General features: G+C 42.0%; 1 protein-coding gene across 6 annotated transcripts; it reads right to left on the reverse strand.

Moving 5' to 3' along the window:
* Positions 1-522: 522 nt before the first annotated feature.
* LOC125689110 (uncharacterized) lies at positions 523-15093 on the reverse strand. 6 transcript variants are annotated; one of them, XM_048935926.1, is made up of 3 exons: positions 9638-15093; positions 3645-3724; positions 523-3370 (listed from the first exon to the last, which is right to left on the reverse strand). In XM_048935926.1, exon 1 carries the CDS (start codon positions 13654-13656, stop codon positions 12130-12132), a length of 1527 nt encoding a protein of 508 aa, XP_048791883.1. In that variant the 5' UTR covers positions 13657-15093; the 3' UTR covers positions 523-3370; positions 3645-3724; positions 9638-12129. The 6 variants fall into 6 exon arrangements, with proteins under 6 accessions (XP_048791883.1, XP_048791882.1, XP_048791881.1 ...); XM_048935925.1 differs by having other exon boundaries at positions 523-3127; positions 3267-3724; XM_048935927.1 differs by having other exon boundaries at positions 524-3127.
* Between the last annotated feature and the right edge of the window lie 6306 nt (positions 15094-21399).

Below are 21399 nucleotides of genomic sequence, written 5' to 3' on the forward strand. Positions count from 1 at the left end.
CATGTAAGTATTTCTGTCAGATAATCATTACATAATACAGAGTATATATGCAGTTCTTAATCTTTTGGGAGCAGAAAGAACTCTGTGTTCCATACATATAGGAAATGTGAGAACCATCTTCCTATAAAGAGATCCGTTTAACAAAGATTGCAGGGATGCAGGGCTCTTGACCGAGGTTTTTAAAGAGAATTGTGGGCCAAAATCTTAGAATCATAATCAGAGAATGATAGAATGTTTTGGGTTGGAAGGGACCTTTAAGATCACCTAGTTCCAACCCCCCTCTACAAGGCACACCTCCCACTAGACCAGTTTGGCCTTGAATGCTTCCAGGGACAAGGCATCCACAACCTCACTGGGCAACCTGTTCCAGTGTCTCATCACCCTCACAGTAAAAATTTCTTCCTATTGTCTAGACAAATCTACCCTCTTCCAGTTTGAAACAATTTCCCCTCATCCTGTCACTACATGCCTTTATAAGAATGAGTTGGAACATGTTCATTCTGATGTCTTGTATACACAAAGTCTTTTATTTTATTTTTTTTCCACACCTTGACCAAACTGTGAGACTCAGATTTCATCAGTTCCCAATATCTACACATGCGCTCATACCCTTTGCTAATACTGTTGCACACAAACAGAAGATAGCAAACACTGATGGCATTGTATAAAAGCAGAAAAAGAAAACTGAATTGACAAATACAAACTTCATAACTTACAATGCATGTTTGAGAACAACTGAAAGATGCCTGTTTAACAAAGGAATAGTTGTGAAGAGAAAGCTATTCACATGGTAATAGGCAATTTTTCAGCCAGAAGATTTTACAACTGGACAAAATCACTTGATCATCTGTTCTTATGTTCTACTGAAGGAACTCCCAAACCGATTTTTTCTTAAATGCTAAGAACTGTAACTGTATTAAAACCTATCTTTTAGGGTACCACAAAATCACAAAAAAGAGCGTTGTAGTAAGGAGAGGCTCATGACTCTTAACAGTATGCAGAATATGACGAGATAGAAGGAACTGTTTCCCTCACTCCATGCCCTAACACAACCTGATGCAAAAGAATTAGGGCACTGAATAGAACACATTCTCAAGACACATCCAGAATGCTAGAATTTGCAGTATAGTCTAACTAGTACTAGTACCACATGGCTTGTTTGAACACTTCAGGCACTGAGTTTTTCAGGCATAACAAGATTGTGAAGTAAAATGAGATGTTCTAAAGCTGAATCTGTTATTCTGAATATGAAACATTCAAGCTTGAAGGTTATATAATGGTATTTTCTACCTTCTTGTTTGCCTTTGTGATACAGTGTTCTCTTTATTTCTGCTAGGTGAAGAAACCTGTTAATATGTTTGAAATAGAGTTGATGTGAAGCCAGCCAAACAGATTTAGAGGATTTAGGGGAAAGGGAAAGAGGAAAAGTGCTAGGAGGTCTGTAAGAAGCCTATAGCAAACTAGGCCTCATTTGCTTTTCTGTTCATAGAACAGTTTTTTCTTTAATTGAAGTGATCTCCGGCCCTCTCTATCCCTGAGTCATATCCACATACTTGTCTGACAATAAGTGCTTTCTATTTACTACAGCAACAGAGCCAAGATAGTTAAGGACAAGAAAATTGGACTCTATTCTTCCTCATGAGTCACTAGTAAAAATGCCAGCTATGCAACTGTACAACCTTTATTATCAAAGATAATAAATATAATGTAAGGGAAAGAAAACAACCAATTTTCACATTCCAGGCTATGTATGCAGTTCTGGAAGCTGGAAAGTTTCTCTTCATGGCTATAAACTGAACACATTTGTACATATGGGATACAAATGGAACCAAATCCTCACTCTGTTTTTTTCCCCTGACACTTGAAAATTCATGAAGTAGAATATTTAGCTATGCATAGTAAAGGCTGAAATGAACTGTTCTTCAGTGCTGTATAATAGTGCAATAATAGTCTACCTTAATAACAACATGAAATGAAGAATATTGAAATAAGGGGGCTAGACGCCAGGTTAATATCAATACTGTGCCATGTGGCACAGTACTAGTGCCACATGTCTTGGTCGACCATTGCAGACATTGAGTTTTGCTGGCAAGAGCATAGAAATACTGGGCAGTAAGATGGGACATTCTAAAGCTGAATCTGTTACTCTCCAAATGAATCATTACGTACAACTGGAAAGCTGTTAGAGACTAACTTAGCATCCATATCTCATTAGAAGCATCTTCAAAGTGAATATTAATTTCATCTTGGAAAACGTCAGGTTTTGAGCATTTGGAATGATAAAGTAGGCTAGTACGGCGGGGAGACTTATTTTACCCATCAGCTACCAGTCTTCTGCTTATGTTCCTTTGGACATCTTTTGCTTTACTTTCCTGTTTGTTCCAAGAAAACACTTCCATATCGCTGTACATACACTGGACACTGCATACCCATGTGCTGTTTACAGAATAAGAAAAACAGCTGATATCAAAGAATTTTCTATACTCCTTGCTTTTTCTCAAAATGGAAACAACAACAAAAATTTATTTATTCAGTAGTTGAATGACTTTGGGTCTGCAGTGCAGAAATTAAAATGGCTGGTGTGATGAACTGGGGACTCTGTTATATATTTCATACAGGATGTTGGATTAAAAGTTCCTAGTGTCCTTAAAAACTGTTATTCTATTTGTATAGTATTTATTAGCAGCTACTGTATTGTGCAGTGATATTTTTATCATGGGAAACTTGCTTCACTTTTACAAGTATACAATCATACAATTATACAGTGTGGTAACAGAGAACAAAGACTGCTAGAAAAAAATTACACTGTGGAATAATCTTTACTATTTTGGGAAAAAATGTCTCAGAGGAGTATATCACAAGTTGATCATAGTTCTTGTGGTTTGTATCTTAGATGAGATCATGACAAGGCTGGCAGCAAAATGCTAGGCAATGTTTGTTGGAACATAATGGTATTCTACAGACTCCCAGAGCGCAGACAGAAAATTCTTGAATGCTTTTGCTGCACTTTGTGATTGAGCATAGGGTTGTGCAACAACTCAGCACTCTACTCCTTTCAGAGCTCCTGCTGCTGTCTTCTGTTCTTGACAGATTGTTAGAACATCCCATTTGAACCAATCACAACTACCTAGAAGACAGAAATTACGAATTTATCACTGATTCATGCAAATGTACATTTGTGTATTATTATTATTATTTTCATTTCATGGGTCAACAGAAAAAAAAATAAATGAAAAGGAACAGAAGGAAAAAGTATTTTCCCTGACCTTTCTTGTTGTATTGGAGAACAATGGACTTATTATTTTCCCTCGGCTCTTCTTTCCTTTGTGTAAATTGCATGCTTCCTCACTGTTAAAAATGTTCTTCCATGCTAAATACCAAAGTTCAGACATGTCCAACAAAGAACTAGTGAGGATTTTTGTATTCAGAGAGCTGAGAGGAATAAGGTAATTCTTCTAGATATTTATTGATTTTCACAAGTCAAAAAACATTTTAAAAGGCAAAACAAACAAACAAACAAACAAACAAAAAAAGCAACAACAAACCCAAACAAACTTCTAACCCAATTTGTCACATCCTTCTGAAATGTTTTTAATCCTCCATCACAAAAAATCATTTTATGAAGATACCAGCTGGTGAAGTACCATTTGTAACATAAGCAAGGCATGGTGTGCCACTCACTCATCCCATCTCCAATCCATAGCCAACTCCAATCCTTAGCAACCTGGAAAAGAATTCATTGTAATTAGTGCATTGCATGGACTGAATCCTTTTTCTAGAAATGATATATTTCTTACTGTCTATTTTACTGCAGCATAGGAAGTTCCGCACAAACATGCGCAAGAACTTCTTTACAGTGAGGTGACGGAGCACTGGAACAGGCTGCCCAGGGAGGTGGTGGAGTCTCCTTCTCTGGAGATGTTCGAGACCTGCCTGGATGCCTACCTGTGCGACCTGCTGTAGGGAACCTGCTTTGGCAGGGGGGTTGGACTCGATGATCTCAGGAGGTCCCTTCCAACCCCTACAATTCTGTGATTCTGTGATTCTGTGATTTAGACAGTATTCTGAAGACTGCTTTTTTTTTTTAGCCTTCAAGGCAAATAGGTAAGTACTTTTAAGAAACAAGCCCACCAGTTTGCACTTGCAGCCCAGAAAGCCAACTTTATCCTGGCCTGCATCAAGAGAAGTGTTACCAGCAGGTCAAAGGAGGTGATTCTGCCCCGCTACTCTGCTCTCGTTATACCCCACCTGGAGTATGTCTAGTTCTTGAGCCCCCAACACGAAAAGGACATGGAGATGTTGGGAAGGATCCAGAGGAGAGCCACAAAGATTATCAGAGGACTGAAGCACCCCACCTGTGAGGACAGGCTGAGAGAGCTGAGGCTTTTCAGCCTGGAGAAGAGAAGGCTTTGAGGGGACCTTATTGCGGCCTTCCAGTACCTGAAGGGGGCCTACAGGAAAGTTGGGGAGAGACTTTTTATGAGGTCGTGTAGTGACTGGATGTCTCGCTCCAATTTATAGGAGGGAGAGGAGGTTCTTTTATTATCTATATACCCGGCGTGAGATTAAGAAGCACCGGTTCAAATGTTGGTCCGACCAGTTTATTACAAGTCTTAATCAGGGAAATGGGGAAGGGGAGGACGGACACTATTATGAATTAGGGTAATGGGGGAAGGGAAGGAGGGCGATAGAAAAGATAGGAAAGAAGAAGAGGCAAGGAGTCTTTATAGGCAGCAAGAGGGACATAGTCACCACCATGGATCCAGCGAGGTTCGTAGTTCAGTCTTTGATCTTCAGTAGCGGTGGGTCGTCAGGCAGAGTTGTCCTGTTGACGGTGAGAAGGACGACGACGACGACGACCATGGCGATGATGGCCCCTTTTCAATGCTTTCAAAGTGGTGAAGTCAGCTGTTTTTGGAGTGACAGCTCCAATCCAAAGTGGTCGAGTCAGCTCTCCTTTGAGTGGCAGCTTCTGGCTCTGGGGCCTCAGCAGGAAACTCCTTTGTTCTTATCTTCCTGGCCTTGCCAGTAGATAAGAGGAAGCAGGGAGGCACCAACTTGCATCTTGCCTTCGCAGGATACAATGGTATCATCCCCCAGCCTTCCATACTTAGCTGGAGCGGTTTAGTCACAGGCCAGATCTTCCGCTCTTCTACAGAGCAAGCAGTTCTGGGGGAAGGGGCTTGCAAATGTTCCCAAAGCGATATCGATTGTCACACAGTTAGCACCCATTAGTTGCCTCCTCAACAAATCACTCAGAGTCTTATCACAAGAAAAACCTCAGGAAGCAAGCTTTGAGCCAAAAAAAACAGAGAAGGATTCTCACACCACCCCGTGGCTCAAAGATTGCTTGAAATAAAGCATAAGTGACCCTCCATGGTGGTGAGGAAAAGGCAGAGAAGAAAAAGACAGCAAAGAAGCAGGGGGGGAAGGAGGAGGGGGAGAAGGGGAAGATAATCGTTACACAATTACTACAAAAGATTTCTTGGGCTTGGTTACAGATGTTGCCCTGATCTGTTGGACTTGTCCATCATCAGTTGAAGTAGTTACAAAGTACATGGAGGATACGACACATTGTATAAGTTGAATAAAACATGGAATCATACAAGGTACAAACATAAGAGTTGCAACAACACACAGTAGAGAAAATAGGATACGTTTGATCCATGGGCCACCTGGAAGCCAGGAAAAGAAATCAACGTCTAGGCCCTTCCAGGTTTGGTCAGGAACATGGGCTATTTTCCATATACCCTGGGCAATTTGTTTAACAACTTCACCATTATCATCAATCTTTAGACAACAATTAGAATCATTCAATTTGCCACAGACACCACTCGGTGATACCTCAGGAGTGGTGACATGAATGTTACATGATGAATTAAAGGTAGAAAGTGAAAAGAGACATCCATACATTTGGCAATAACCAATAATAATAATAATAATTAATAGGTAAAACAAACTTAGGTATTTGTGTCAGCTGCTTTCCCCACCCAGGAACTCCCAGTGTAAGCCAGGATCCAGATGGGAATTCTTCAGTAGAGGTTGTGGTGTTTATGAATAGCCATACAATACTACACTTCAGTTAATTCACTAAAAGTGTATCTAGTCTAATTTGACAATATGTGGACTTGCCATGTAATGTTTTCTAAGATCATTTAGTGTCTTGAGAACTTTACACTTGAGCATTTCCAAAGTAATTCAAATGCTAAGAGATACAAATATTAGTTTGGCAAGTTCAAGTATTGTTACAGTCCACAGAACTTTTCACAGGACAGTGTGTGCAGGATACCCCACAGTACAAACCATCAAAGAGGGGTAATCCCAGAAACATACACATCTCTTTTTAAAACTTAGGCACTTTCCAACAACCATGTTTTGGATGGAACTCCTGGACTGGTGCGACACTGAAAAGCATCAGTGCAAAAGGCTTTATGATAGATTTCTTTTGTGACCACATCTAATATAGATGGGTCCCTTGATTCATTTCCCAGTTTGTTAGGAATTTGGAAACACTGTGGAGGAGTTACATGCAAATCATAATCAGTTTGGTAAAAAGGGGTAAAAGAAGGGGTCAAAAGAAATAGTATCACTGTGCAGGGAGTACCAGTAAGCCAGGATGACCTGTAAAAAGCCCTGAACCCAGTTGTGAAGTTTAACAGATCCAAGGACTGATACCAATCACCACCCACACCCATAACAACAAAAAACATAACACTATTGCAACCAAAAAATGTAATCAAGAGGTACATTCTGTGTTCTAGCATGATCAAATCTTCAGTATTTCTGTCACAAAACACAAATAGTTAAAATCAGCTATTAGCCTTTTTGTGTTCTGTCAAGGTCCCACGGGGATCTTCTGTGAAATAAAACAAGACACCGACTTGCCCTTTTTGGGCTTTGTTAATATGGTTAAAAAATGAGGGAACAATCCAGCAAGTGTTGATTTCATATTCCTTTTTCGGGGTGTCTTTAGCCTTCCAAAGATATTTGTTAAGGGATCTCGTTAAGGTTAGGGGAACTGGCCTCAGGTTAGCTGAGTCAATCGACACAGTCTGGCCAGGGAGGTAACAGTGTTTCCCTGGCTTATCAGCCACTGGATCGTGACTCACAGGGATAACTGGCAAGAGTGGTGAGACTTTTAGCAAAAGGTTTAAATCGACGATCTTGTTTCCCTTTGTTGTGAGCTTTCTCATGCATCCACCCTTCACCGCCCCCACCCCGCTCACTTGGGAGGGGCGAAGACGTCAGTTTTCTAATGGCTTGGATAGCCGTTCAGGTTCCCTGGGAGAGACCCTAGGACCTGGGGTTTTGCTTTCCTCGAGATTCTGGAGCTTTTGTTCTGGCCACCAGTTAACTAATTTCTCCAACCTGACAGTGGGTAATCCATTCATCAAATCTCGTGGAACACCCTTTTGCCAGCCCAGTGTCCAGAGACAATTACGTTTATGATCAATATTTCGCCTACCTATTTTTACTGACAGTGAGACCCTTCCAGTCCCACTGAGCTTTGGGCTAGGAGGCCTGGGGGCAAGGCTGACTGCTGCAAGTCTTACTTCACTTGGCTCAAATTTAGTGGAGGAAGAAACCACTGGCCCATATTTCCTTCCATAGTTAATTAACTCTTGGGCAACTTCTCCCCACGTCCACACTTTGTTTCCTGACTGCAGATGGTTGGGGGTTATAGTTCCTTTTAACACTGGCTGGGTTCTCTCTCCCTGAGGCATTGCCTGTATTTTTCCTTGCAGTTGTATACCTATAGGTTTTAACGACTCTGGAAGCCCCTTAATTAAAGCAGTCATTCTCTCAGGATCAACAGGCATCATCATAGGTGATTCATGGTGTGGCTGCAGCTTTCTATCATACATCATTTGGAGACAAGCAGCCTTTTGAACACTCTCTACTAACTGATCAGTTGTTCCAGTAATGGCAAGAGGGTCTCCCCGTTCTAAAGGGTTGAGACCACCTGCCCAATAGGCAGCCCTTTGTGTTAAGGACCAGGGAGCACGACTGTTGCCAGTAGTTAAAAATACTCCTGGTCCCCAATAACCTTCTGCTTCCTTTTCTGTTAGCAGAATCTGGTCTCCACCAGTGAGGCTAACCCTCCATACATACTCTGTTTCAGATTCCTTTGGAGAGCGGCTAAAATCTTTCTTCAATTTTGCTAGTTCAGTGGCTGAGAAGGGAATTTCCTTAACATTCATTTGAGGATCTAGATCCTCACTGTTATCAAATGTATATTCAGTTTTCATCAAAGGACGCAATGGGGCTATTGGAGTTTCTATTTCATCTAGCCTTTCCCTCATTCCTGGTAGTTCCACCTGAGGAAAAGTTTTTTCTCGAGGCGAACTACGGGTGATGGTATGGCTGGCATGCTTACACGTTAGCAGTTCCTTAAAAGCCATTTGCAACAAAGCCGAATTACGTTTCTCTCTTTCTAATTGTTCCTCAAGGTTCACTATTTGATTCTGCAGAGTTTTCACCAATTCTTGTGTTACTTTAACCGATTCCTGCAGTGCTTGTATGGTTTGGAGTTCTGCCGAATGCTTTTCATTTCGGAACTCCACGGCTGCTTTTAAAGTAGCCCCGAGTACGGCACAAATAAACGACTTTCCTTTTCCAGCTCGGGTACGAGCATTGTTTTGCAGAACACTAATACGGTCCGAAACACTCTGCAAGTTATACCAGTTCTGTCGTGCCCAGTCCATACCTGATAAAGAGGGTCGAGCACCATGTTTTTCTAAAAGATCAAATAATACATCTTCACTTTTCATGGTGGCAATGCTGTCGCTCGTTTTTTCAATACAATGAAAGACCAACACTAAGGGAGGAGGAGGTACACGTATTCAAAAGCTCAGTTACTCCTCACCGTTCCTCCCAGGGAGATACACCACACCTAAACAAATGCAAATGCTCCAATCACTCCTCCCTTTCTTTGGGGGAGCACAAAAAATGAGAAGCTAAAGCAACACTTTCTAGGTTTCAATAGAGTAAATAAACTTTCTTGGAGAGGCACACACGTTTAAGTAACAAAGTATCACGTCCTCACTTCCCCAAGAGGCGTGTGCATGCAGACACACACACACACACACAAACGGTTCAAGTTTCGCACTTCAGTTACCAAATAACCATAGAGGTCTTCCCGAGGAGGCACACACGTATTAAACAAAATGCAAGTTTCAAAATACGTCCCCGAGAGGTACACACATAAAAGGTAAAGTTTCAGAATATGGAGCGGTCTTCCTGGAGAAGGACTCACGTCTAAATTTTCAAAACTATCGCTCCTTGCAACTCCAGGAGGTGCACACAGAAAAAAAAGTTTCAAAATATATCTGGAAGGACAACACTCTCACGGTGGGTATCCTGCAACGACTACGCCATTAAATAAATGTCTCGCTCCAATTTATAGGAGGGAGAGGAGGTTCTTTTATTATCTATATACCCGGCGTGAGATTAAGAAGCACCGGTTCAAATGTTGGTCCGACCAGTTTATTACAAGTCTTAATCAGGGAAATGGGGAAGGGGAGGACGGACACTATTATGAATTAGGGTAATGGGGGAAGGGAAGGAGGGCGATAGAAAAGATAGGAAAGAAGAAGAGGCAAGGAGTCTTTATAGGCAGCAAGAGGGACATAGTCACCACCATGGATCCAGCGAGGTTCGTAGTTCAGTCTTTGATCTTCAGTAGCGGTGGGTCGTCAGGCAGAGTTGTCCTGTTGACGGTGAGAAGGACGACGACGACGACGACCATGGCGATGATGGCCCCTTTTCAATGCTTTCAAAGTGGTGAAGTCAGCTGTTTTTGGAGTGACAGCTCCAATCCAAAGTGGTCGAGTCAGCTCTCCTTTGAGTGGCAGCTTCTGGCTCTGGGGCCTCAGCAGGAAACTCCTTTGTTCTTATCTTCCTGGCCTTGCCAGTAGATAAGAGGAAGCAGGGAGGCACCAACTTGCATCTTGCCTTCGCAGGATACAATGGTATCATCCCCCAGCCTTCCATACTTAGCTGGAGCGGTTTAGTCACAGGCCAGATCTTCCGCTCTTCTACAGAGCAAGCAGTTCTGGGGGAAGGGGCTTGCAAATGTTCCCAAAGCGATATCGATTGTCACACAGTTAGCACCCATTAGTTGCCTCCTCAACAAATCACTCAGAGTCTTATCACAAGAAAAACCTCAGGAAGCAAGCTTTGAGCCAAAAAAAACAGAGAAGGATTCTCACACCACCCCGTGGCTCAAAGATTGCTTGAAATAAAGCATAAGTGACCCTCCATGGTGGTGAGGAAAAGGCAGAGAAGAAAAAGACAGCAAAGAAGCAGGGGGGGAAGGAGGAGGGGGAGAAGGGGAAGATAATCGTTACACAATTACTACAAAAGATTTCTTGGGCTTGGTTACAGATGTTGCCCTGATCTGTTGGACTTGTCCATCATCAGTTGAAGTAGTTACAAAGTACATGGAGGATACGACACATTGTATAAGTTGAATAAAACATGGAATCATACAAGGTACAAACATAAGAGTTGCAACAACACACAGTAGAGAAAATAGGATACGTTTGATCCATGGGCCACCTGGAAGCCAGGAAAAGAAATCAACGTCTAGGCCCTTCCAGGTTTGGTCAGGAACATGGGCTATTTTCCATATACCCTGGGCAATTTGTTTAACAACTTCACCATTATCATCAATCTTTAGACAACAATTAGAATCATTCAATTTGCCACAGACACCACTCGGTGATACCTCAGGAGTGGTGACATGAATGTTACATGATGAATTAAAGGTAGAAAGTGAAAAGAGACATCCATACATTTGGCAATAACCAATAATAATAATAATAATTAATAGGTAAAACAAACTTAGGTATTTGTGTCAGCTGCTTTCCCCACCCAGGAACTCCCAGTGTAAGCCAGGATCCAGATGGGAATTCTTCAGTAGAGGTTGTGGTGTTTATGAATAGCCATACAATACTACACTTCAGTTAATTCACTAAAAGTGTATCTAGTCTAATTTGACAATATGTGGACTTGCCATGTAATGTTTTCTAAGATCATTTAGTGTCTTGAGAACTTTACACTTGAGCATTTCCAAAGTAATTCAAATGCTAAGAGATACAAATATTAGTTTGGCAAGTTCAAGTATTGTTACAGTCCACAGAACTTTTCACAGGACAGTGTGTGCAGGATACCCCACAGTACAAACCATCAAAGAGGGGTAATCCCAGAAACATACACATCTCTTTTTAAAACTTAGGCACTTTCCAACAACCATGTTTTGGATGGAACTCCTGGACTGGTGCGACACTGAAAAGCATCAGTGCAAAAGGCTTTATGATAGATTTCTTTTGTGACCACATCTAATATAGATGGGTCCCTTGATTCATTTCCCAGTTTGTTAGGAATTTGGAAACACTGTGGAGGAGTTACATGCAAATCATAATCAGTTTGGTAAAAAGGGGTAAAAGAAGGGGTCAAAAGAAATAGTATCACTGTGCAGGGAGTACCAGTAAGCCAGGATGACCTGTAAAAAGCCCTGAACCCAGTTGTGAAGTTTAACAGATCCAAGGACTGATACCAATCACCACCCACACCCATAACAACAAAAAACATAACACTATTGCAACCAAAAAATGTAATCAAGAGGTACATTCTGTGTTCTAGCATGATCAAATCTTCAGTATTTCTGTCACAAAACACAAATAGTTAAAATCAGCTATTAGCCTTTTTGTGTTCTGTCAAGGTCCCACGGGGATCTTCTGTGAAATAAAACAAGACACCGACTTGCCCTTTTTGGGCTTTGTTAATATGGTTAAAAAATGAGGGAACAATCCAGCAAGTGTTGATTTCATATTCCTTTTTCGGGGTGTCTTTAGCCTTCCAAAGATATTTGTTAAGGGATCTCGTTAAGGTTAGGGGAACTGGCCTCAGGTTAGCTGAGTCAATCGACACAGTCTGGCCAGGGAGGTAACAGTGTTTCCCTGGCTTATCAGCCACTGGATCGTGACTCACAGGGATAACTGGCAAGAGTGGTGAGACTTTTAGCAAAAGGTTTAAATCGACGATCTTGTTTCCCTTTGTTGTGAGCTTTCTCATGCATCCACCCTTCACCGCCCCCACCCCGCTCACTTGGGAGGGGCGAAGACGTCAGTTTTCTAATGGCTTGGATAGCCGTTCAGGTTCCCTGGGAGAGACCCTAGGACCTGGGGTTTTGCTTTCCTCGAGATTCTGGAGCTTTTGTTCTGGCCACCAGTTAACTAATTTCTCCAACCTGACAGTGGGTAATCCATTCATCAAATCTCGTGGAACACCCTTTTGCCAGCCCAGTGTCCAGAGACAATTACGTTTATGATCAATATTTCGCCTACCTATTTTTACTGACAGTGAGACCCTTCCAGTCCCACTGAGCTTTGGGCTAGGAGGCCTGGGGGCAAGGCTGACTGCTGCAAGTCTTACTTCACTTGGCTCAAATTTAGTGGAGGAAGAAACCACTGGCCCATATTTCCTTCCATAGTTAATTAACTCTTGGGCAACTTCTCCCCACGTCCACACTTTGTTTCCTGACTGCAGATGGTTGGGGGTTATAGTTCCTTTTAACACTGGCTGGGTTCTCTCTCCCTGAGGCATTGCCTGTATTTTTCCTTGCAGTTGTATACCTATAGGTTTTAACGACTCTGGAAGCCCCTTAATTAAAGCAGTCATTCTCTCAGGATCAACAGGCATCATCATAGGTGATTCATGGTGTGGCTGCAGCTTTCTATCATACATCATTTGGAGACAAGCAGCCTTTTGAACACTCTCTACTAACTGATCAGTTGTTCCAGTAATGGCAAGAGGGTCTCCCCGTTCTAAAGGGTTGAGACCACCTGCCCAATAGGCAGCCCTTTGTGTTAAGGACCAGGGAGCACGACTGTTGCCAGTAGTTAAAAATACTCCTGGTCCCCAATAACCTTCTGCTTCCTTTTCTGTTAGCAGAATCTGGTCTCCACCAGTGAGGCTAACCCTCCATACATACTCTGTTTCAGATTCCTTTGGAGAGCGGCTAAAATCTTTCTTCAATTTTGCTAGTTCAGTGGCTGAGAAGGGAATTTCCTTAACATTCATTTGAGGATCTAGATCCTCACTGTTATCAAATGTATATTCAGTTTTCATCAAAGGACGCAATGGGGCTATTGGAGTTTCTATTTCATCTAGCCTTTCCCTCATTCCTGGTAGTTCCACCTGAGGAAAAGTTTTTTCTCGAGGCGAACTACGGGTGATGGTATGGCTGGCATGCTTACACGTTAGCAGTTCCTTAAAAGCCATTTGCAACAAAGCCGAATTACGTTTCTCTCTTTCTAATTGTTCCTCAAGGTTCACTATTTGATTCTGCAGAGTTTTCACCAATTCTTGTGTTACTTTAACCGATTCCTGCAGTGCTTGTATGGTTTGGAGTTCTGCCGAATGCTTTTCATTTCGGAACTCCACGGCTGCTTTTAAAGTAGCCCCGAGTACGGCACAAATAAACGACTTTCCTTTTCCAGCTCGGGTACGAGCATTGTTTTGCAGAACACTAATACGGTCCGAAACACTCTGCAAGTTATACCAGTTCTGTCGTGCCCAGTCCATACCTGATAAAGAGGGTCGAGCACCATGTTTTTCTAAAAGATCAAATAATACATCTTCACTTTTCATGGTGGCAATGCTGTCGCTCGTTTTTTCAATACAATGAAAGACCAACACTAAGGGAGGAGGAGGTACACGTATTCAAAAGCTCAGTTACTCCTCACCGTTCCTCCCAGGGAGATACACCACACCTAAACAAATGCAAATGCTCCAATCACTCCTCCCTTTCTTTGGGGGAGCACAAAAAATGAGAAGCTAAAGCAACACTTTCTAGGTTTCAATAGAGTAAATAAACTTTCTTGGAGAGGCACACACGTTTAAGTAACAAAGTATCACGTCCTCACTTCCCCAAGAGGCGTGTGCATGCAGACACACACACACACACACAAACGGTTCAAGTTTCGCACTTCAGTTACCAAATAACCATAGAGGTCTTCCCGAGGAGGCACACACGTATTAAACAAAATGCAAGTTTCAAAATACGTCCCCGAGAGGTACACACATAAAAGGTAAAGTTTCAGAATATGGAGCGGTCTTCCTGGAGAAGGACTCACGTCTAAATTTTCAAAACTATCGCTCCTTGCAACTCCAGGAGGTGCACACAGAAAAAAAAGTTTCAAAATATATCTGGAAGGACAACACTCTCACGGTGGGTATCCTGCAACGACTACGCCATTAAATAAATGTCTCGCTCCAATTTATAGGAGGGAGAGGAGGTTCTTTTATTATCTATATACCCGGCGTGAGATTAAGAAGCACCGGTTCAAATGTTGGTCCGACCAGTTTATTACAAGTCTTAATCAGGGAAATGGGGAAGGGGAGGACGGACACTATTATGAATTAGGGTAATGGGGGAAGGGAAGGAGGGCGATAGAAAAGATAGGAAAGAAGAAGAGGCAAGGAGTCTTTATAGGCAGCAAGAGGGACATAGTCACCACCATGGATCCAGCGAGGTTCGTAGTTCAGTCTTTGATCTTCAGTAGCGGTGGGTCGTCAGGCAGAGTTGTCCTGTTGACGGTGAGAAGGACGACGACGACGACGACCATGGCGATGATGGCCCCTTTTCAATGCTTTCAAAGTGGTGAAGTCAGCTGTTTTTGGAGTGACAGCTCCAATCCAAAGTGGTCGAGTCAGCTCTCCTTTGAGTGGCAGCTTCTGGCTCTGGGGCCTCAGCAGGAAACTCCTTTGTTCTTATCTTCCTGGCCTTGCCAGTAGATAAGAGGAAGCAGGGAGGCACCAACTTGCATCTTGCCTTCGCAGGATACAATGGTATCATCCCCCAGCCTTCCATACTTAGCTGGAGCGGTTTAGTCACAGGCCAGATCTTCCGCTCTTCTACAGAGCAAGCAGTTCTGGGGGAAGGGGCTTGCAAATGTTCCCAAAGCGATATCGATTGTCACACAGTTAGCACCCATTAGTTGCCTCCTCAACAAATCACTCAGAGTCTTATCACAAGAAAAACCTCAGGAAGCAAGCTTTGAGCCAAAAAAAACAGAGAAGGATTCTCACACTGGATGAGGGTAAATGACTTTAAACTGGAAGAGGATAGATTTAGATTAAGAAGTCTCAATCTTTCAATAGATTTTTTTTTTTTATTATTTTTTAATAGTATGACTTGAGATAATAAAGAACTATAGCATTTTCTAAAAGTGCTACAGAAAGTGGAAAACTGGAAGGAAATATCCAGTGAAGCCTATGCTTCTCATCTGTATTAATATCTCCATAATTTTCCTTTATAGGACTATTTAAAGTGCTTTTTCTACTCTTACTGTCTAGGTCTTAACTCAGCGGCATCAACACACCTGTAAATTCCATGTATTCCACTCATTTGCATTTTTGGGGAACACGGAAAAGATCTGTCTGATGCAATCTGCCTCTGCTACCTTTCTCCCAGTGTTCAGAGCCAGAGAGTCAGCATGGGTGCATTCACTCTGATCTGGGGAAAAGAAAATGTATCAGAGACTGACTGTAGGTAGCTTATTATATCAAGTTATTCTGACATGCATTATGTGCATTGTGTGCTCAAGCCCAATGTACACTGTACCAGACAAATTTATTTCTTGAAGTCCAAATCTTATTTTGTAGAGGCACTTTTGGCTGTAAAAATGGTTGTACCAGAGATCCCCAGTGCTACTGTATGTGGAACTACACATGTGAAAGGACAGAGATGACTTTAGCCACCAGACTGGCCAGTAAAGGGATTGAAGTTTACTAATCAAAATTAGTCTCTGCAGTGGTGGCCTATCAGCAGGAATAACTTTCTTCTCTTTTTTTTTTTTCTTTTTTTTTTTTTTTTATGGGATCCGAGAGTAATCCATGAAATGTTTATTATGCAAAATATGTTATATAAATATATGTTATATAAATATATATACGTTATATAAGTATATATATGTTATATAAAAATATATGTGTTATATAAATATCTATTCAGACCAGGACATATCCATGCCAGCAAGGAAAAGGTCTGCTGAAGGTACTGGGGGAGCCCCAGACACCAAACACCTTCAAAAGACAGGGAATATCTGAAGCCGTTCCAGGCTGGGATGTGGACCCATGAATGTACCTGACTCAGTGGAACCCATGGCTGGGAAGCGTTGGACTGTGAGGAGCTGGTGACCAGCCATGTTGGGCCAGGGATGAACATGGTGGGCCTAGGCCATGGAGGAGGCTGCAGGGACAGTCAAGGCTGAAGGTGCACTCAGAGCCCTCAGACACTGTTGAGGATGCAAGAGGTGCCACTGTAGTAGCAACCACACAAAAACAAAAAGAAAAATTGAAATCACTATTTCATTTAAATTTCAGTCAGTGAACCAGGTAATTTATATAAAAATAGACAGAGGAAACAGCGATGACAAAAAAAACTATTACTGAAGAGAAATATGTTTTCAATATGGTTTTCCACTTCCATTATAAGAACATGAAGGAGATGTGTGAAAGCAAACAAAATCAACCCTATTGCTGACAAGCCGTTTTAAATAATGTGGCTGTTGTTGTTAACCTATCAGTACAATAAATGGTTCTACTTTTGAACAATGCAGCTTTTTTACAGCAGTTTACACGTACTGTAACGTGTACGGTAAAGTCTTTCATTAAAAAACAAATCAACAACTACAATGAAAAACTCTCATCAGACTGAAACATAGAAAGTTTCAAACTTGTGGTGATACATTAAGACGTGAATTCTTCTGAGATATGCAATTTTCTGTTTCTCTGAAATCACACCATTTCAAAACTAGATTCACTCAATTTGACTTCCTATTGATCCTTTGAAATTACAAATATTAAACTCTTGGTTTCACAACAAACTTAACGAACAGTTCTGAGTCTCTTTAGGCATGGACACTGGAAATGCATGGACCAGTTAGAATCAGAGATTACAGCAGTGTCCCACTGGCTTGCAATTTTCTGTCAGCAGAGTCATTGACTAAATATATATATATGATGGCACATACTGCAACGTTTACTTCTTAAAGCTGAATCTAAACTGGAAAATCCTCACTTCAGAGGATAAACCTACTGCAGTGAATAATTCTACACAGATTGCTCTGAAAGTAATACCTCCTATTTATTTCCATGGAAACTGCAACAGATACAAAGAGCACAGTAACACAGTTTGACAGAGCTAATTCTCAGATACAGAATACTATCTTAAACAGTTACCACTATTAGCTATGCATTTTCACCAGTGATGGACCACAGTCTGCATGCTGCAGTTGTAAAAATCTGCACCAGCAGAGGTGACCCACAGTTTCACTGCTGCTATGATGGCACTAGTACTAGAAAAATGCTACTCATGATGCCCATCTTTCACCAACTCAAGAAGATGGAAGTCAGAAGGTAGGAAATCTGGACTATATGATGGGTGGAGTAGCCAAAATTGTAATTGGCCCTGCATGTGGCAGGCGGGTTGGAGATTCATGATCCTTGAGGTCACTCCCAACCCTGGCCATTCTGTGATTCTGGTAATGTGTTCCACAATCTTTAAACTGATACGGGATAAGCATTATCATGTGACAAAAGAAAGCTCATCTTCTCTTCTGGTTTGACTGTAAAAGTTCAAGCTTTCAGCTTAGCCAATATTGTGATGTAGAGGTCAGAGTTCCAGGAAATCCAAAAGGATTGCCCCCTTTCCTATTCCAAAGGACAGTGCACATCATTTGTCTTTCTGAGAGCTGTGTATTGAACTTTTTATTCGATGGAAAATTTGTATGTCATCACTCCATGCACTGCTGTTTTGAGTCTGGCACATAGCGGTGACATCACATCTCATCACCAGTCATGATGTGGTCAAGGGAACTATCACCTTCAGGCTGGCACTGGTTCAATATGTCCTGACAAACTTTCATATGGTATTCTTTGTGTTCCTGTGCGAGCATTCAGGGGGCAGACCTGATCAAACTTTGTAATATTCCAGTGTTGCCATCATTGTTTCCAATGCATTGACTATTCAGCTCCATACACAGTTCTCTTTTCATAACCAGCTGATTCACGAAGATGAGGTGATCAAAGTGCTTTTCATTTTGAGGTCTGACAGCTGTGCATGGTTGTCTGGAATATGGCTTATTTATCACATCAACATTACCCCTGCTAAAACGTACCACCCATCACCTCACTGTGCTCACATTCACTGTTTGGTCTCCATAAATGTTCAGCAAGACTTAATGAACATCTTTAGGTGCTATTTTTTTCCACATTGAGGAATTCAATTCCAAACTTCTGCTTCATTCTTATTTCCATGTCTGATGCCATTCTGTCAGACTGTCCCTCTGCTGCCATCTGTCATACAGCAACAAAATGTAATGAGATGTTGGAGGGAAGATTCGACCTCTACTGTCATACCACCAGCATCAGCATTTGATGCTGTGGGCCAAGTTAATAAAATAGGAAACATTACTTTAAGAGCAGCCTTTTATTTCTATGGGACATGTAAATCTGTAGAGAGGTGTTCACTTTGGAGGATAGACATTCATCTCTTCCTTGAGTCCAACCTATGCACTCGTTCACTATTCACCTAATCCATTGAATTCTTAATCTAAATTCTTGTGGCCACAGGTATGGTCAGAGGACTGTGAGGGTCAATATGGATAAAACAGTGAGTTGCAACTGAGGAATGGTTATAGAAGGTGTCTGTAGTCTTCTCCCAGCAAATGACTTGCTGCTTTCCAGCTGACAGTAGAGTCCAATTGAAAAACAGCCCTTCCTTTTCTCATAAAGTTGGGTGGAAAAATTACTATTACTAGTTGTCGTTTTGCTGAAATTTTTTATTTTCATGAGGAACTCCTCTCTGTACCACTTAGCTCTCCTAAGGCTAGGCCTTTTTCAGAAAAGATTGTTTAGAGAGAAGCATTTAACACACAGGAAATCCCTTGACTCAGCTTGAAAGACATACCAGTATGAACTTGGGTACACTAAGCCAAATCACATATCCAAACTATCAGTCACTGTTACTATATACTCACTGTAGAAATAGGTCAGTTGAATATCCTGATGTGCAGTTCTGGTAGTCAGACTGCACTGCAAGAGAACAACAGCAGTGGGAGTTAAAGGGCTTGAGCTGTGCAAGCTTTTCTGTAGTCCTAAATATGTAGGTGGATTACCAAAGCCCATGCTGACAAAGCAATGTTTCAAATTCCGTTGATGATAACGGAGCAACCTTGGGTACAACTTTTTTTTCATAATATAAATATTCAGTGTTTCCAGGCTTCCATAAATGAGGAGTAATCTATAATTAGATAGAACATTGTGTGTGAAAATAAGAAGTCAGCCATATTAGTCTAGTTTAAATGACATAAAAAATTTTGAAATTGTCTGGTAAAAACAGAAAATTTGAACCTAAGCTGAGGAAAAAGTGATATACCAGAAGACATTCATAGAATCACAGAATGATCTGGATTTGAAAGGACCATAAAGTTCACCTACTTCCAATCCCTGTGCTATGGCCAGAGACACCTCCTGCTACATCAGGCTGCCCAGGGCCCCATCCAACCTGGCCATGAACACCTCCAAGGATGGAGTGCCCACAACTTCTCTGATTAATGCATTCCAGTGCCTCACCATCCTTTGAGTGAAGAATTGCTTACTTATACCTAATCTAAACATACCTTCTTTTAGTTTTAAAACATTACCCCTTGTCCTCTTTGACCTATTTTTTTCATAAAGTCATTGAAATTCAATCTTTGGAGATTTTGATAGACAAACCATTGACAAGACTGTCAGGAACAGCTCAGGTATATGTCTGAGCCCTTCTTTGTTTTTGACTCAAAGCTTGCTTTCCGAGGCATTTCTTGCAATAAAACTCTGACTTCTCTGGGAGATGAGAGGCTTGTTGCCATGTGGCAGTCAGCATTACTTTGTGGACAGTTTTACATTTAAAAGCATTTATTTGGAGCTGTTCGCCATAGGAAGAGAGTGGTCAAAAGTATTTACTGGTGGAATATCTGTCCTGTGACCAAATAACTCCAGCTTGGTATGGGAGATGGGGGGATGATACCATTTTGTCCTGTGAAGGCAAGATACAAGCGGGTGCCTCCCTGCTCCCTGTTATCTGGCTAAGCCTGGACGGTGGGAACAAAATGAGTTTCTGCTGAGATGATAGAATCATAGAACCTCACAAGCTCTCTGGGCAGCCTGTTTCAGTGTGTCACCACCCTCTGAGTGAGAAACTTCCTCCTAATACCTAACCTAAATCTCTCCTGTCTTAGTTTAAGACCATTCCCTCTTGTCCTATCACTTTCCACCTTTATAAACAGTCATTCTCCCTCCTGTTTATATGCTCCCTTCAAGTACTGGAAGGCCACAATGAGGTCTCCCCAGAGCCTTCTCTTCTCCAAGCTAAACAAGCCCAGTTCCCTCAAACTTTCCTCATAGGAGAGATGCTCCAGCCCTCTGATCATCTTAGTGGCCCTCCTCTGGACCCGCTCCAAGAGCTCCACATCCTTCCTGTACTGGGAGCCCAGGCCGGACGCAGTACGCCAGATGGGGCCTCACAAGAGCTGAGTAGAGGGGTACAATCACTTCCCTCTCCCTGCTGGCCACCCCTTTAATGCAGCCCAGAACACAGTTGGCCTTCTGGACTGCAAGTGCACACTGCTGGCTCACATCCAACTTCTCATCCTTCAGGACCCCCAAGTCCTTCTCCGCAAGGCTGCTCTCAAGGAAATCTTTTCCCAGTTTGTATAAATACTTGGGATTGCCCCAGCCAAAGTGCAGCGCCTTGCACTTGGCTTTATTGAACCTCATTAGGTTCTCATGGGCCCACTTCTCCAGCCTGTCTAGCTCAAAAAGCCAGACACTGCCTTTCCAAAAGGAGCTGGCTTGACCACTTTGGACAGGTTGTACTTGCTGTTGGAGAAAAAGTTTCTCATCGTCATCTGAATAACAACTGCTGATGACCCATTGGTACTGAAGGTTAACATCTGTGCTAAAAAGAATGCTAGACCCATGGTGGTAACTGTCTCTCTTGCTTTCTACAAAGACTCTTTGCCTTTATTTCCTTTCTCTTTTCTATCACCCACCTTCTGTTCCCCATCTCCCCAAGCAACTAGGATTTGCAATAAACTGGTCAGGCTAATGTTTGACCCATTGTGTCGCTATTCTCGCTGTCAGGCATACATCTATTAGAAGAACCTCCCCTCCCTCCTATAAATTGGAGCAAGACAGTATATCTGCTCTTGCCTTCAAACAAAGGCTAGATAGATAATCCTTTGTGGTTCTGTCTATGCCTATCTTCTGTGATTCCAGTTATTGGCTGCTATTGATCTGAAAGCAAGAAAAATGGCTGCACTAGTGAAAAACACATTACCACACAGT

Source organism: Lagopus muta, chromosome 2 (assembly GCF_023343835.1).
Source record: "Lagopus muta isolate bLagMut1 chromosome 2, bLagMut1 primary, whole genome shotgun sequence".
NCBI classification, from domain to species: Eukaryota; Metazoa; Chordata; class Aves; order Galliformes; family Phasianidae; genus Lagopus; species Lagopus muta.

Coding starts and splice junctions, on each gene's coding strand:
- LOC125689110 (XM_048935926.1), bottom strand. CDS start 13,656: ATGAAAAGTGAAGATGTATTATTTGATCTTTTAGAAAAACATGGTGCT.